The sequence below is a fragment of the Labeo rohita genome, chromosome 14 (assembly GCF_022985175.1).
Source record: "Labeo rohita strain BAU-BD-2019 chromosome 14, IGBB_LRoh.1.0, whole genome shotgun sequence".
In the NCBI taxonomy this organism is placed as follows: Eukaryota; Metazoa; Chordata; class Actinopteri; order Cypriniformes; family Cyprinidae; genus Labeo; species Labeo rohita.
In genome coordinates, this window is record NC_066882.1 from 9,513,136 (window position 1) to 9,532,341 (window position 19,206).

The 19,206-nt window shown below is 36.3% G+C and overlaps 1 protein-coding gene across 1 annotated transcript; it reads right to left on the minus strand.

The window, feature by feature from the left end:
* Positions 1-1,081: 1,081 nt before the first annotated feature.
* xpnpep2 (X-prolyl aminopeptidase (aminopeptidase P) 2, membrane-bound) lies at positions 1,082-14,216 on the minus strand. Its single transcript, XM_051127252.1, has 21 exons — positions 14,067-14,216; positions 13,503-13,570; positions 12,973-13,083; positions 11,131-11,194; positions 10,878-10,982; positions 10,584-10,670; positions 10,066-10,209; positions 8,318-8,419; positions 8,146-8,227; positions 7,865-8,066; positions 6,044-6,133; positions 5,482-5,591; positions 4,771-4,848; positions 4,579-4,650; positions 4,399-4,459; positions 4,242-4,311; positions 4,023-4,127; positions 2,508-2,567; positions 2,353-2,429; positions 2,126-2,215; positions 1,082-1,640 (listed from the first exon to the last, which is right to left on the minus strand). The coding sequence occupies exons 1-21, from the start codon at positions 14,113-14,115 to the stop codon at positions 1,440-1,442; spliced, it is 2,028 nt and encodes a 675-aa protein (XP_050983209.1). The 5' UTR covers positions 14,116-14,216; the 3' UTR covers positions 1,082-1,439.
* Between the last annotated feature and the right edge of the window lie 4,990 nt (positions 14,217-19,206).

Here is a 19,206-nt window from a genome sequence, read left to right on the forward strand (position 1 = left end):
GGAGGTGTGTACACACTGCCAACACACATTTATGTTTAAACAACATGTAAAAGTGAATTTTGCATAATAGGTGCCCTTTAATGTGTATCGTCTTAAGAATAATTTTCTCTGATAATATTTCAGCAATCAAGTCATGTGTTTTCTATCCGCTGTTTAGAATAAGAACTAGCAATGCCAGATATGCACAGCATCGGACCTTTGGTCAATCGGGTTTGCAAAAAGGTCTGAAATGGTTCGCGATTCAGTTCACTCATGGACTGAATTGTTTGCAATGGTTTGAAATTCCAGACCAGCTGACGAAACATTTAGATCCAGTTCTGCGTTGTTCTACATTTTTACATTATATATAATAATATATTATAATATACTATAATATAATACAATATACTTATATATTTTCTCTGATGCATAATTTAAAATGGGCTTATTATAGACCAATCAATGCTGTGCAATGTACTGTATGCCAAAAGTGTCTATGAATGTCCTTATACAGGCAGTAATTATATATATATATATATATATATATATGTATTTCAGTGATGAAGGCTGAACAACTGGCCTGAATGGGCCAGCAGAACAGAAAAACTTTAGTTTTGAGCTCTGTGTTAATAAATTAATCTAGACATTTCAAAAAGCGCAGATCCCTTTATGAAATATGGAGGGTTTTCTTTATATCATGTCATAAGGTGTTACGCTGAGGAGGTGTTGATGGTGTCTGGATATTGTTTTCACTTGTGGACTTTAGTGGACTTTACTTGACATCTATAATTATGACTGTTACTGATGAAATCTTGACCTAGAACACATAAACAATAAGGAGGTACAAGGCATCAAGGCATGTCTGAATCCAATGATCGTGTCACATCCTGTCTACTGAGATACTTTTATATTATCGATCCTGTGTTTTCCATTCTGTGACAGTTAAGCTAAACGATTCTGACTAACGTTTTCCACTTTCGATTTGATTTCTAGTGAGAAATTAGTATTGTAGTAAATAAATGTTTGATTAGTTATCACCGAAGTTCTCGGACACAGACACAGATAAACCAAACGTAGTGGAGATACTGTAGTAATCTTACTTTAATAAACTATAAATGAACAATGATTGTCTTAAAATAATATATTCATACAAACACATGCAATATAGCATTTTTAAACCGTAATATTATTTTTCTTAAATATTTGCAATAACAATAGTCATAAAATACATTATAAAATAGAACACAAGGACAAATCATAGTGATTTAAAAAAAACAGATAAAGGGGAAGTAAAAGAAGAGAACGAAAGAACACTGTATACAATAAACAACTTAAATTAAGTACTCAGCATTGGAGCTTTTTCTGTTTGTACCTGAAAGTGAGTTTGTCACCCTAGCCTACAAGTGGAGCAGAGGCAGTACTGAACGCTGTGAAGTGGGTTACACTCTTCAGTGCTTGTTTTACAGCAGATTATGCAGGAAAACAGAAGGCAGCACTGTTGCTAGCAGTGCGAATGAGGAGATGACAGCTGAAGCTCCAGCTCTAAGAAATGGCGCTGTATGCTTCATCATCCAGTCATATTCCTCCTTCAACCCCTGCTTCTCCAACTCGGGACCCACCACACTCCGGATGGTCTCGTAGTATTTGTTCAGCCAGTGGAGCTACAAGACAACAACAAATAAAATGCATCAGACAGAGACATATTTAGCCATAGCTGAGATCAGTAAGTGATTTCTGTTTTGTCATAAATGAAAATAAGGCCATTTTCAGATATGAACTAACCCACAACACCCCTCCCAAGATGTATTTCCAGAGAAGAGCATATGTGGGCATGTTTTCAAAAGAAACCGACACTAGAAAATAGATGATATTTAAACAAACAAAGCTGTGGTTCTTAAGCCAGATTTTACACTGAACACCACAGCGCATACAACATATCCTAGCAGTACCAAAATGATTTATGATATGAAAGTAAACATAGATGTATTTATAATAATAGAAGTTTATATATATCACACAAAACATGACATCAAAGTAAACACATGAAAACAACACATTATTAATCTCTGAGGGCAATAATTCTGTCGAAGTGACAAACAAAACAAACTTATATTGTTATAAATACTTAATGCCATTATTACAGTACCTGCTCAGAACTTAGAAGAGATGTGTTTATCAGCTTTCTGTCATAAGGCACCAGTGAGACAGTTTCAAAAGTCAAGTAATTGTTGCCATGCTTAAAGGAAAAACAGGAAAGATGAATTTTATTTTAAGCAAGAAAAAAATGCACATTATTAATATATCCTTAGGCACTTCTCTTGGCTAACTGCACTGGATTTACAGAGATCTGCACCCTCAGTTAGTTGGATGTACCTTTGTAGTAGCTGGAACAGTGACAGCAATGTCCTCTATCCTTATACCAAAGTCATTCTCCTTGTAATAACCAGGTTCTAGAGCAGAATTTGTCAGATTATTACTGTAATGATCAAACTAAGACAATCATAATGAGCTGCTTAATGATTCCTCACCAATTGATGTGAACATCCCCTCTTGAAATGCAATATTATTGGACTGAAAACCCACAGGCCCTATCAGAGAGAAAACAAAGACATTGGATAAAGATATAAAGCATATGTTCTATATACATATACTTCATATGGGTCATTCTATAATTAGGGGTACATTTAGAATTTGACAATGTGAAGAAAAAAGTTTTCCTTTTTCCCAAAAACCCAAACATGACCTTAGCTGCTTTGAAACAATCTATATTGTATAAAATGCTATATAAATAAAGGTGATCTGTAGGAATATGTGTATAAAATACCATCTGTGTTTGCTACTGTCCACCATGTCACCTTTACTGGGTAACACAGTTGACAGGTATAACTTAGTACATTTTTAGTGTTTTGGCCTATACTCAACATGGAAGCCTAGAACTACTGAGCATATGGTGTGTTTAGAAATATATTTTCATAAACACAACATAAGTTTTAGTTAAATTGTCTTTTTAAAATTTGTAGCAATAATACTGTGTAACACTGTTGACAGTCAATGAATCCACTCTTGCTAGTTTAACCAATATTAGGGGAAAGAGAGAGAACTTAACTTCTAGTGTTTCATTCATGTGCTTCTAGAGGAAATAGCATCATACTGTGCAAATAATGTGAGAATGGGACAAACCATTCCTTTTTTTTTTGGGGGTTCTAGTGGGTAACGTAGTTGACAAAGGTTTTTCAGACACAAATAAAACAAGTTATATCACAATAAACACATTATTTTTGAAGTGCACACCCAAATTTCTTGATAACTTAATCTAACTGAAGGCAAAACTATGAAATTAATTTATATTTGATGTAATTTTTATGCTTAAATGTCGTTTTAAAATATCGGACAACTGAATACCAGGGTTGTATGTCATATGAACATCATTTTCGAACAAAAGATACGGCTTTTTGAACATATAGTAGTGTGATTGGGAAAAAAATATAATTGTGTTCTAGAAAAGTAAGCATCGGGGCTTTATATTAATGAAAATATATTAGAAAATATACTTCACGGACATGAGATGTACCCACAATTATAGAATGACCCATATGTGTGTTTATCACTTATCATAAGTCTCTTATGCTCATCAAGGCTGCATTTATTTGACAAAAAAAAAGTAAAAACAGTGATATTGTGAAATATTATTACAATTTTAAAAAATGTTTTTTGTTTTTTATTATCAAATTCTTATTATTGTCAATGCTAAAAAACCAAGTGTGCATTGAGCTAATATTTTTGTAATCCCCCCCACCCCATGATTCTTTGAATAGAAAGTTCAAAAAGAAGAAGATATATAAAAATGGAATTTTTTTGTAACCTTATAAATGTCTTTACTGTCACGTTTAATTGATATTATGCATCCTTGATGATTTAAAAAAAAAAGCTTACTGACCCACAGTTGTATTTTTCTATATAATTGTTTGTTATAAACACAAATGCATTTAAATTCTAAGTAAAAATTACTGAAATAAATATAAACGTTACAGAGTCAGACTTACATTCATGGACTCCAAAGTAGTTCCCCACACCATGACCTGTACCATGACCATAATTTAACCCAACTTCCCATAATGCTCTTCGTCCCAGCATCTCAATGTTCACACCTAGTGTGGGAATTAAAAACATGAACTGTTAGCACTTGAGAAGTCTGCTGCGGATACGGCGCCCTCTTGTGTTAGTATCATGGCACAGTCGCTTGAAGATGAGTACATCCTTACCTCTAGTTCCAGAAGGAAAGATGGTTCTTGAAATCTCAATATTTCCCATGAGCACTCTTGTGTAGGCCTCCTATAAGAGAAGACAGTTTTCTATTCAGTATAAGCATCCTATTATGGCCTGCATCATAAGTATCTCCATTTATCTGCCATTTAGTACCTTTTGAAAGTCAGTGGGGTTACCCCAGTGCACAGTACGTGTTATATCTGTAGTACCATCACTGTAATAAAGAATGAGCTGGTTTATTTAACATAAATCAGACAGAACGTGTGCATGAGCTTGTTTATGTATTTTTTGCATACCAGCATAACTATGTACTAATAGTACTATGAAACTCACAGGTACTGTCCTCCAGAGTCAACAAGATACATTTCATTCACTGACAGCTTCCTTGCAGTTTCATTAGATGGACTGTAATAAATAAGACCAGTGCAATGATTTACAAAATGACTATAGGTATCTATAAGTAAACATGATGAATGTAATTAAAAAGTGACTAAAAAGCTATACATCATGAGTAGTATTCGATACCTGTAGTGAGCAAGAGCAGCATTAGGTCCACTTGCAGAAATGGTCTCAAAACTCGGACCTCTGCTGTTCTTCTGTTTGCTGCCAAAACACAGTAAAAGGTTTGTGAGGCTCAAGAAAAAGGAAGTTTACACAAGCAAAACATCTTCCAAATTAACATCCTGGATGTAGGAGCATGTTCTACTTGTGTAAATATTGTCATTACTAAAATGCAAGCTTAGAAAGATGGCTAATACAGAGTGCTACAGTCTGGAAGTAAATCTTCCGGTAATTTTCATACTAAAATCTAGTCATAATGTATAAATCTTTCAAGACGAATCTACCATGTGGTCTGATAGCATTTTACAGCATATTTTGAAAAGAAAACACTAAATAAAATTTAATGCCCAAATTCACTGTAAAGATTTAAACTTCTAATGTGTAGGCTATATAGAATAAACTACACTTTAAATAAATAAATTCTATCCATGTCAATGACTGTAATTCGATAGTTTATATATAATTTTTTTTACACAGTACATAGGCTTGTACTTTTGTCTTTTCTCACATCACCTTTTTTGCTTCAAGTAAACTTTTGTAATGTTCCTGTGACTGATTTTGGAGCTGGTTTTCAAATATTATGAAGACAATTAACGGTACATATACTTTTGGAACCAGTGGCTTTGAAAAAATGAACAGTCGCAGTTAATACCATCTGTTTTATGTGTTCCATACCTGCGGCACTGATCGACAAAATGTGCTGCTGTAAGCTCGGTCTCTGTGCCCTCTGGAGCTTTCTTCTCGAGCCACAGCAGAAGCTGCATGACTGCGACTGCATCCCTAACCTGCGGGAAAGAGGATGGATGTTCACCCATCGTGCCTGATAAGAACAAAATCACCCGCTTGAGACCAGAAGGATGCCAGACGGGGGGGATTAATTGAAAGCAGTCAACTGAGGTCTGGCTATAGGCCATAAAACCAAGATGTTTGTTCATGCATGTTATCAAATGCAGTTGTTTTCAACTGAAAAATATGTCAATAGAATACAGAATACAGGCAAACACTAGCAGTAATAAAGGTTCCAATATGTTTGATGGAGGTTCTACGATAAGGAGCGATAACACATTGATTCAGATGCAGTGAATGGAGTCTGTCTGGCGTCCTAATGTGGCATTATGATGTAATAAAATGCCCCTCAATCTAGAAATTACGATAATACAACAGGTATCAGTCAACAGGGTTATGACTGCTGTACAGAAGTTATTTGGGGAGAAGACTGTGTGTGTACTCCTCTTACATGAGCTTCTTTGAGAATACGTTGCTCTGTCGCATCTTTCACTGCTTTTGCAGTCAGTACTGGAGAGTATGTGCTGGTCAGAAGTTTATCCTTAAAGACACAAGAGAAGTTTATCTGTAGTAAAATATTGTTTTCACCTGTACTGTGGGAATCATAATTTCAGTCAGCATCAATCCATCCATCCATCCATCCATTCATCTACTTATCATCCATCCATCATCATCCATCCATCCATTCATGCATCCATCCTATCTACTTATCATCCATCCATCCATCCATCCATCCATCCATCCATCTATCCATCCACCCACCCACCCACCTATCTACTTGTCATCCGTCCATCCATCATCATACATCCATTTACTTATCATCTATCCATCCATTCATCCACCCACCTATCTACTTATCCATCCATCATCCATCCTTCCATCTACCTATCTACTTTTCATCCATCCATCCATCCATTTGTCATCCATCCATCCATCCACCTGCCTATCTACTTCTCATCCATCCATTCATCTACTTATCATCCACTCATCCATGCATCCATCCACCTATCTACTTATCATCCATCCATCCACCTACCTTCTTATCATCTATCCATCCATCCATCCACCTATCTACTTGTCATCCATCCATCCATCCATCATCATACATCCATCTACTTACTTATCATCATCTATACATCCATTCATCTACTTATCATCCAGCCATCCATCATCCATCCTTCCATCTACCTATCTACTTTTCATCCATCCATCCATCTATTTGTCATCCATCCATCCATTCATCCACCTACCTATCTACTTCTCATCCATCCATTCATCTACTTATCATCCATCCATCCATCATCATCTATCTACCTAACAATTTACTTGTCATACATCATCCATCATCCATCCATCCACCTATCCACTTGTCATCCATCCATCCATCCACTTACCTACTTATCATTCATCCATCACCCATTCTTCTATCTACCTATCCACTTATCATCTATCCATCCATCCATCCATCATCCATCTACCCACCTATCTACTTATCATCCATCCATTCATCCACCTATTTACTTGTCATCCATCCATCCATCCATCCATCATCCATCTACCCACCTACCTACTTGTCATCCATCCATATCATCCATCGATAAAAGATCAATAAAAGAATTCTACACAGCAAAACATAATGAGATATCCATCTATCCATCCATCAAACAAACAAACATCCATCCATCTAGCCATCCTTCCAACTATTTACCATCCATCCATCCATCCATCACTGATCTGTCCATCCAACCATCCATCCATCCATCCATTTATTCAACATTCATCCATCCTTCCACATTTCTATCACAAATTTGGTCTAATATAATGGTCACCTTACATTTATTAACATATTTGTCAATAAAATAATTTAATTTCAGTCAGACATGGAAGGGCAAAACAAAGTGGCTGAAATAGATGTGCAGATAAACAGCTCCACCGATTATAGCAATCTAATTTGGTCACACATATTCACGTGCCTGATATAGATGTGTGTAACTAAACTTTTTTGACAGATGCAAGCGCACAGGCTTGTTTGCTATGTTTTTAGCCTTTAAAAAGCCATATGGGAAAAATAAATTAGGCTACTATTTAACACTTCTTGAACAGAAGCACAGATTAACATTAAAGGCCAAATGCAAAAAGTGAAAATCAATTATTAACACTTGAGGGACTTAACTGAAACATCTCAACCATACAGTATTCAGCCCGCAGATAGTTTGAGCATCCCAGCTATCATGCACATACTAGTAGACTATATTTTGGATCCAGGTCTTACCTCAGGAGTGATGAGCTCATACAGGGCTTGGTTGGTGTACTCTGTGCCCACCCACACCCTCACATTGGAGTTCTTTAAATAGGTCTGCAGGTACGAGCGCACAGAGCTGTATTCAAGAAGTTGCACACAATAGGAATGGAAGCATGAAGTGTTCAGGTAGAGCTTCAACTCTTCTGTGATTCGTTCAACGTGCACAAAGAGCCTGGTGAAGGAGGTTAGTCAGAACCTGTACAATACACCAAGTAAGTATAGTGCTATTAATATAAAACAGAGGAACTTGCCATATCTCATCCATTGACAGCAGAGTGTAAGAATAGAAGAACGGGTTAAAAGGGATGTCGTTGCCTCGTAGATTAAACAGCCCTGAAAATAGAGATGCAACCTCAAATGTTTGGCCCGACAAGAGTTTCACAGAACAATTCAGAGAAAATCTCCTGCGTGATTTGTACGTACATGCGGTCTCATCCAGAGCTGAAAGCAGCACAGCGGTGGGTTTGTATGGATTGTCACTCATCTGGGCTCGTATCTGCTCTACTTTCACTGGCCAGGTCCTCTCTGAACATCCGAACAAATACACACAGGCACAATGTAAACTTCAATTACATAAAAACCTTAAAGAAACAGTTCACCTAAAAATAAGACACTCTTTCCCATGTAATTAAATAAATGGGACCAAAGAAGTAGAGAAGACTGATTTGGCATTGCATCACTAGTTTGAGTGTAATCTGTTCAATAAATCACTTATCTACCAAAATGATTTAATGATTTTTGGTTTAAATGATTCTTTCATAAATCAGACTGATTTGGTTCTCAAGTTCACCACATTGACTCAACAATTTAGCAGCACTGCTGACACAAACAAACAAACAAACCAAAAAAATTGGTTTTGACTACTTCTTTGGATGGTCAGACTGGTTTTAACTGGTCAGGCTGGGAGACCAGCTAAAACCAGCTACTTCCATCTTAAACCAGCTAAGACCAGTCAACCAGCTTAGGTTGTTTTTTTTTCAGCAGGGAGGAAGTAAACAACACTGAAATTTTGATCTGTTCCTCACACAAAGCTATCATATGAATTTATAAGACTTGTAATAAAATTCTCAACTAATAAGATATTTTTGCATGCTATTTAGAGCTGTCACAATTCCTCGATTCAATTCGAGTAACGTTACTCAATTTAAAAAAATCCTCCACTGCAATTTGCCCGTGTCTACTTGTCAGCAAAATACCGGAAATGGCACATTCCACTTACGGGAATCCATCAAAATCATAATAAAAGTCACAATAAAGCATAATGCTTGTGTGAATTCACAAAAACTACGATTCAATTTAAATACATATATGCAATGCAGGTTTAACATGCGTTTTTATTATTTACATCCGTGTAAGTTACGTATGTGCGTTGACCGTCTCAAACTCCATCTTTGCATATTGCTGCAAATTTGGGTATATTATAAAGTTCATCCGGGAACACAACTTGTGCCATTTCATCAGATTTGTAAGGTAAATAATTTATAAACCTACGCAAACACACGTTTGGCGTTCTTAATAGTAACTGTTCATTGCGATTTCAAAATAAAAGCTCAAAATCTCACTCTGAGTTTACACGTTTTGATGTCCACATATTCAAGAAATGACAGTGGCTGTAGCACTGTAGTCATAAAATGGCCAAAAAATAAAGATTAAGTGGATATTTGAATTAAAAAGTGTTCAGACAATAATAAACAAGGATTAAATCGCACAGTAAAGTGTAAAAACAATTGTCAGGCCCTTGGCGCCCTCTGCAGGCATTTGTTATAATGCTTATACAATGTACATTAGTTCCGATTACTGATTAATCGTCAGAATAAGCGACCGATTACTCGCTTACCAAAATAATCTTTAGTGACAGCCCTAATCTTATTTAAAGGAAAGCCTATTTTATTAGAAAGAGCAACAAGCATAGAATTTCATACAGCTTTAGACCAACATATAGATATTTTTAGGTTTGACGCTCCCTTTATTAATGTCTCATTGACTTTATCTTCGAGCCAGAATGAGCTAGAATGTCCCCTCTGTCAACTGTCATTACTGTAAAGTTATATCACTAGTCATGAAAGATTAAATCAGAGCTTTATTGCTCTGTTTGTCATGATCTTATGGTCCTCTGCCCTGTTCGCTTGGTACTTATCAGTCAAGTGATAAGTGATAAGACATGCACACACCGATGACACTGTCAGGTAAACGTGTGGGGTTGTCAGAAGGCAGAGGAGGTCGATCTGTCCATATTTTATCCACAAGGTTATCAGGAATAGACTTCAGGATCCGGCCTGCTGGAGCCAGGTTGGTGTTGTAGACGTCAAATGTGTCTAAAGCAGCAAAGCATAGTGACCAAATGATTCAGTTACTGGATTTGTTGTTAATATATACACTACCATTCAAAAAGTTTGCTTCAGAAAGATTTTTTCAAAATATTTTTGAAAGAAGTCTCTTATGCCCACCAAGGCTACATTAATTTGATGAAAAATATAGTAAATATATAAGCAATATTGTGAAATATTATACAATTTAATATAACTGCTTTCCATTTTATTACATTTTAAAATGTATTTTTATTATCAATGTTGAAAACACTTTTGCTGCTTCATTTTAGCAGACTGTTTTCCAGAATGATTTAATGAATAGAAAATTCAAAATAAAGTATTTTATTAGCAATAAAGTATTTTATTAGCTGTTTGCTCACCTACAGAGAAGAGGAATGGGTCAAAGCCCACCTGATCTCCCTCAGGGATCTCTAGGATCAGCCAGTTGGTAATGCTGCGAGTGGAGGCTGTTAGACCAGGAAAGTGTTAAAGACTCAGATCAAATTAACAACACACAAAGCAGAGGAAAAACTAAAGAATTCTACACAGTAATTAATGGATTAACAATTTTTTAATATGCTTTAAAAATGTGCTTTAAGACATTCATTCGCCCACGTTTAATTTCATTTAGACAAGTTTAAAATTAAATTCAACTCTCATAATTTGCTCCTCACCATCTCGCTGTAGCTCCCAGTTACAGTCAATTTGTCTCTCTGCCTGAATCCAGTAGCGGCTATCGGTCCACAAAACAGCCTTGTTTTGAGTAATGACTGCTGTGCCTAGAAATTAGAAACAGACTCTTGTTACTTATAACAGAAGACAGGAATGGGCCGTTTGTCAAGCACCAAAGAAGTGACAAACATAATGCGACTGAGAATGATGCATGGTGATACAGCAATATTATGATCAGCCGGCTGTGAAACACACCTGCAGAGCCAGTGAAGCCAGACATCCAGGCCAACCTTGCATCTCTGGGGGCGATATACTCACTCTGCCAATAAAACCACAGTCACTTACTGTCACAAAGGTAATGTATGAGAATGAAGAAGACTGAAAGAGGACAGGATGTTTAGGGGGTCAGGGATTGGGTCAAAAATGGTAAAAAAAAAAAAAATGCTCCATATATCCAGTATTGCCCCTTCACTTTAAGCAGAATTTCATTTCCAGAATGAAAATTTCCTGATAATTTACTCACCTCCATGTCATCCAAGATGTTAATTTCTTTCTTCAGTTGTAAAGAAGTTAAGTTTTTTGAGTTAAACATTCCAAGAATTTTCTCCATGTAATGGACTTCAATGGGTTGAAGGTCCAAATTGCAGTTTCAACGCAGCATCAAAGGGCTCTACACAATCCCAGCTGAGAAATAAGGGTCTTACCTAGTGAAACGATCAGTCATTTTCTTTAAAAAAAATAAAAATGTATATACTTTTTAACCACAAATGCTCATCTTGCGATGCGATGGGGTAGGGCAAGATTTAACTGCTGTGAAATGCAACATGCCTTTATATTAAAATTAAATGAAACCACTTCTCATAAAGAAACAAGAACATGGTCTTCTTTTCAATGAAAATGGTTATATATATAATTCCGCATTCTTTATAAAAACTTGCTTACCACATTCTTCATTTTTTTAAGCAGACATATTTATTTATATAAGTACATTTAGATTCATCTGTATTAGGGCTACTAAAGTGATTCAGTCAAGAGCAGTGAGTGATTTTCTGTCTTTCTTTTGTTGCTTGATTAACATCAATGCCACAGACAATAGCAACTAAATTAGGCTGCTGTCCTTTTAAAACCGAATGCATGGATGCAATGTACTTATACATTCTGATGTTCTCCCAACTGTTTACGTTTACCAAGACATAACTGAGTATGTTTACATGAATACTCATCAAAACGGACAATTCAACATCATTTTGTGTGTATTTCTCCGTTTATGAGACACGAAAGACTTCCTCAAATTTATCCACATGCCTGCTCTTTTCTTACTCCCAAATATTGAAATTTTTTAATGTTTTATGAGGCAACAAATGTATGCTATTTTATGTCCCGCCGGATAGATCAATAGGCTATGATACAGTTCATATGTACAGATCTAACCTCCTAACCACGCAGCAGATTCCCTCTGAATCAGGGTTGCCAGGTTTTCACCAAAACTGGCCCAAAACTAGCACAATCGCATTTCTAGGGGTGTCCCCCATAAAAAAATTGCGTTCCAGATGATAACATACACATTTCTTTGGCGGGGTTCCCCTGGTAAATTTATATTTCAGGGGCTAAATATGATTTTCGTCATAGTTGTTGTCATTCAAAATGAGTTTTTTTCGTTGTCGTCTCGTTTTTGTCGGTCAAAAAATGTTGTTGACGAAATTTATTTGTCAACGAAATTAACATTGATTTCATAATGCGTGAGGTCGAGCTAGTGCAAGGTGAGCATTTGTGGTTAAATAGTATATGAAGTTGTATTTGTTTTAGAAAATGACCAATTGTTTCGCTTGTTTCCGACTCTTTATTCATCGGCTGAAATTGTGTAGAGCCCTTTGAAGCTACATTGAAACTGCAATTTGGACCTTCAACCTGTTGGCTCTGATTGAAGTCCATTATATGTAGAAAAATCCATGTTTTCCTCAAAACCTTAATTTTTTTTCGACTGAAGAAAGAAAGACATGAACATCCTGGATGACATGGGTTGAGTAAATTTTCAGGAAATTTTCATTTTGGAAGTGTAAGTGTATAAAAATTAATTTCTGAAAGTGTTTTTAGTACCAGATGAGCATCTGTGGCTGGGATGATGTAGGCTGAGATGTTCAAGGAGATCATGGACGCTCTCAGATCACGAAGCCTCACAGTTGTGTTTACAGCTGTTGGTGGCAAATACTGCAACAACAGGAATGAATCATTTCAATATATTGCATCAGAATTATTCACTATCCATCAAGAAAGGTAAAAATCTTATCCTTAATCCTTACAATAAGACACAAATAAATCAAAATTGGACTTTTATAAAGAGTTTGAGTCGATTTCAACTGTGAGCAGCAGGACAAGACAGAAAAAGTTCACAGATAACACACACTGAGATCAGATTTGGGGTGTGGATGACCTAAAAACTCTGTTCTTATCAGAAGAGAAAATCTCCAAGCTGAGAAGCCAGATTAGGCCTCTATGCTGGAGACAGGGTTATTATTTTCTCTTTCCTCTGCTCTCTGAGCTAAAGACGAGTCCTAGCAGAGGGTTGAATCGGTTGTGTGGATATACAGAGGAAACACAGACAGGCTAAGAACAGAAGAATACAGTACCGGAGGAATTGCCGAACAGTTCCTCTCACTGCCTGACCCTTCTTCAGCCCACGCTGCATGTCTGCCTCCTGTGATGACACATGAGAAGAGACACATGCAGGACAACAGAGTAACTGTTTTAAACTCACTGTCAGCACATGTGGTGAACAAAGGTCAGCAATAGTGGTTAAACATATGCCTTTATAATTCAAGATAACAATGTTTTCACGTGTCAACGTGATTGGAACAATAAACCCAAAAGTTGCATTTCAACTTAACTCTCAAAAACCAAACTAAATATAGTAAACAAACCATATATATCACCCTTTTACGTAATCTCTTACATAAATGGATTCATTTTACAGTTAGAGTGAGCAAATAAATAACATTTTATGGTGCAGAATTAATTTTCAGGCTAATGGCATGCAAATATATTTCCAACACACATAAATCAAACACACATCACACAACAACAGATGGAGAACAGATATGTTGCCTTAATGAAAGCCTTACTCATACTCATGACTGTCGCATAGTTATACCACGCCATCAAGACTAAATCGCATATACAATTTTTTTTTTTACCTTCAAGAACCACAAGACACACAGCCAGTATCCAGCCTGAGGAGCTCATTTTAGACCATCTGCTCCAAGCAAGTCCACACACAGAGTGTGACAGCGGGGCACGAGTGTTTCTGTCTTGTGAGTCTGTGTGTGTGTGTGTGTGTGTACAAGGGTGTGTATGTCCTATCTGAAACTACATGCATTACCAGAGGCGTCCTAACCAGAGCCATGTGCAATAGCTGAGGGGGGAGGAACTTTGGCTGTGACTCTAATCTTTACTATTGCCATAAAAGTACAGTGTCTCTCTCCTTATGTCCTTCTATAATGCGCAGTGCATTTATCCAGGCATAGCAAAGCAATTGCAGTTCACACAGTAAATTATAGCCAGTGTCTCCTGTTACTGTACTGTAGGCTAGTATGTACTTGAAATTCACTTCAATGCATCAGTCTGCCTTTCACTGCAAGGAAGTTTTGCAAGACAGGTTTTATTGCGCAAACACTTACAGGGTGAATTTTGCTGAATGTTCAAACTGCTCTTTTCTATACAATGAAAGTGGATGTGGATGATTTCAAGCTCCAAAATGACCTAAAAGCATTATAAAATGTACCATAAATGTAGTCCATGCAATTTGAGCACTACATTTCAAAATACATGAACGCAAACAGCAGCTTTGTGTGATGAACAGATCCAAATTTAAGTTAATATTCACTTAAACTGTTCTTACTTCCACATATTCAAACTTCAGTTGTAATTTCAAGATTTATTTTGTAATTCCAGAGGAATTAGCATTTATGTAAAATTTGTAAAAAGGCAGACATGGATAATATCTATCCCTCATTTACTTGGTGTACAGAAAAGAGCAGCTTGAGCATTCTCCATAAATAAATGTCATACACATTTAGAAAAACATGACTAAGTAATAACAATTTGAATTAAAACTGCAAGCAGCGTTGAAAGGGACCTCGCACCAGGGCTCACTGCCACCTGGTGGCTTTAGGAAACCGGGAATGGTGAGCAATATGCACTTAAAGTGGTAAATATATGTCAAAGAGTATGTCATGGTCACTTAAATGTGCCAAACTTCCAACTGCCAGCTGGTGGCACTATGATTATAACTCAATATTGGCATGTTGATCATGTCTTCAAGCCAGGACTTTGAACAAACATAAAGTTTGGTGCAGCTTGAACATGGTATGTTTGAGTAAATGTAAAACATGACATATCCTGTTGCCAACAGGTGGCGCTATGATTATAACTGAAATATTGGCCTTTAGATGTCTTCGGGCCAGGACTCTTACCAAACGTGAAGTGAAGTCTACTGCAGATTGGACATTGCATGTTTAAGTTAAACAAGTCAGGCTTTAAAAGTGAAAAACACACCCCTGACTCATTAAGAGAATACGTAATACCCTTTTGGACCACGCGCCTGACACGGCGACTGTTTTTTCTGTTGTTAAACTAGCAAATTTGGACACACTCTAAGCGCACCTGCACGATGCGCTTGGCATGTTTTACCTTTTTTGTTAAGGGTGTTTGTTCTTATTTCCATATTCACTTGGCATAGACTGGGTCTGTACTTCTGCAGCGATGTAGGATGATTTTAAAATGATTTTTGAATCTGAGGGAGAAAATACGATACAAGTTTTTTGACATACCCTAATTGTCTTGAGCCAGAATACACAGAGTTCAGGCAGAGCAAGACAAGACGAGCATTTGAGATTAAAAAGTATTTAAATTGTATTTTTTAAATGAAAATAACCTATCGTTTTGCTAGATAAGACCCTTCTTCCTTGGCTGGGATCGTTTACAACCACATTTGGGATCGTTTGAAGCCGCATTTAAACTGCATTTTGAAAGTTCAAACTCAGGGCACCATAGCAGTCCATTATAAAAATCCTGAAATGTTTTCCTCAAAAAACATAATTTCTTTAAAACTGAAGAAAGAAAGACATGAACATCTTGAATGACAAGGCGGTGAGTACATTATCTGTAAATTTTTGTTCTGGAAGTGGACTTCTCCTTTAAAATAGGGCCCTTTGGCTTTAAACGTCATCCCTGAGTTTACTGTGTGCTACAGTATATGGCCCATTTTGACCAGGGTTGCCAGGTTTTCACAACAAAACCTCCCCAATTACTACTCAAAACTAGTCTAAAATTCACATTCCAGGAGCTAAATATCATGTTATTGTGGTTGCTTCAACCTGCAGACGTAAAAAACAACCCGAGGCAACAGTGTTGAAGTAGTGAGCGAACATGCTGAGTGAAAACTGCAGACATGGCAACACTGATTTTGACCAAAAACATCACTTTGATTTCAAACCATCCAACAGAAAAGAACTTTGATCTCTAAGTTAATCTCTAAGAAGCTCAGATAAATTAAATAATACAGCATGTCACTTGATTGTTATATGAAGATGATTGTCTAGACAGAGATAATTACTGTGCCACAGTCAGATCCCAGTGAACAGCTGAGATGCACGTCTGGCCATTCCTCTGCCACCAGACTCATTACTGCATAGCAACAGTGTCATTTGCAGACTTGGAGGAGATTTACTTCCTTACTAAGATGTTGTATTCTTACGAACAGATTATTGATGCAAAATCTCTACACTCAAGTGTTCAGAAAGTTTCTCCACATGAAAACAATGTCAAAATATAGTAAACATTGCTGTTTTTATCTGTGCATTTTAAATCAATTGTTAGATTGCATTATCTTTTTTCACAAGATAAAAATAGATTTTATTTTCCAGTGACATCACACATTGATAAACACATAAAAATACCAAAAACAACCATAAAACTGTTACTAATTAACACAAGAACTCCATAATCAGTGACGATAAGATAAAACGTCAGGCCTCAAATTTCAGAGCTCCGTCATCAGGGGCATGTTCTGAGTAAATTTACATAAGATTAAAAACAGACACTGTTTGTTACACAATATACATCAAGTCATAAATCCTCGTCAAATCTAAGTGTTACTAACCAACCAGCAGGGGGCAGGGTTGCTCCATTAGTTTTCTGTGGTGGTCCTAATATGATATAGAGGAAAATATTATGCAGCATAAATGCCACTGATTATATTATTTGTAATTATATTAAACCCTTAAACACAGCTGAATCAAAACAGGAATATGACTATTCAAAATATCTTAAAAACGTTTTTTAATGCAACTAAATGAATAAAATGAATTATAATGATATGGATATACATGACTGATTAAATTAAACCAAGCAATTTAAGACAGGAAATATATTTTTAAAAAGTCAAATAAATTATACATTCAAATACATACTAAAATGCCTCAGTACTTTTTTCCCCAACCAGATTTAATTTGCCTTCTTGATTTTGTATTGCTGCATATTTACATAAACACAAACATATGCGATTGCACATACTTTAAGGATATTTTATTCAATTGCACCCTTATTTACAAGCTTGTGAACACACAGACTCAATTATGTCCTGTGCACATTATGTATGTAGATTTGCATGCTCACATACCAGCGAACCCTCCCCTGAAACCAGTGGCTGTCTTCATTATTTGCTCAAATGAGCACAGTGCTCAAAGTTATAGATAGATATTAATAAATGGTAGCCCTGGCAACCGTTCCCTGGTAATGTGGAGCAGCACGGGGAGCCACAAGCAATACCTCCACTGACACAGAGCAGCAGAGCCCAGACGGCCTTGCACTCACATCCATAGATCACTGATCTCAGATCAGTCCTGAGAGCAGCCCAGTGCAATCACACGCTACATTTTCAATTGTGTGCACTGTAATCTGTGACTCGGGTAATTCAGCACAGTCATATGATATGCGTGTCAGCTGTCTATCATCATTAAACTTTCTGTTCTGTTAAATTTAGTGGAACGTTGAGGTTAGGTATGGTTTTACTTTTCTGTGTAATCAGACATACATTTTTTAACCTGGTGAATGATTATTCTTAAATAAAAGAACATGATATAGGCTTACACTGAAGAGGCTCTGAGGCAAATCTAAGGACAAGAAACAAAAAATAGCAAAGCAAAGCAACAAAACAGCAAAGGAAAACAGCAAAGCAACAAAATGATATGAAACAAAACAAAACAGCAAAGCAACAAAAAACTAAACAAAGCAAAACAAAAAACAGCAAAGCAAAAAAACAAAGCAAAACAAACCAGCAAAGCAAAGCAAAGCAAAACTACAAAAAAAAACAAAACAAACCAGCAAAGCAAAACTACAAAAAACAAAACAAAGCAAAACAGCAACAAAACAAAAGCAGCAAAGCAAAACAAAAAAGCAAAGCAAAACAAAACAGCAACTAAACAAAACAAAAAAAACAGCAAAGCAAAACAAAACAGCAACTAAACAAACAGCAGAGCAAAGCAACAAAACAAACAAAACAAAACAGCAAAGCAACAAAACTAAACAAAGCAAAACAAATAAAAAAACAGCAAAGCAAAGCAGCAAAACAACAGCAAAGCAAAACAAAAAACAGCAAAGTAACAGAACAAAACAAAAAGCAAAACAGCAAGAAAACAAAACGAATGAAACAAAACAAAAAACAGCAAAGCAAAACAATAAAGCAAAGTACAACAAAACAGCAAAGCAATAAAATGAAACAACAAAACAAAAAACAAATCTAAGACAAGAATGTGATACAAGGACCAAACCAAACTACACTTAAACAAAACAGCAAAGCAATAAAATGAAACAACAAAACAAAAAACAAATCTAAGACAAGAATATGATACAAGGACCAAACCAAACTACACTTAAAACAGCAAACCAAAGCAAAACAGCAAAACAAAGCAGAACAAAGCAAAAACAAAAGGAACTAAAAACTAAACAAAAATCGGTGCCGATAGCCTTGTGGGCAGTGCGGCGACATATGGTGCAGTTGCACCTCGGGTGTCCTAAATTCGAATCGTCTCTCTCTCCCACTCACTTCATGTCGTACCTTCACTGTCCTGTCTAAGAAAAATTAAAAAAAAAAAAAAAAAAAAACCCAAAAAAAAACAGCACTTTTGACTTAGATCAGTAAGAAACCACCTAGCAATGCTCTAGCAACCATTAAAACAGCATATTTCCTTTAGAAAGTGTAAAGTACTGTTGACTGTTTTGCTCTTTACATTGTTTCCCATGATGCTAACTGTGTCCCTCACCTGCTCACTGTAA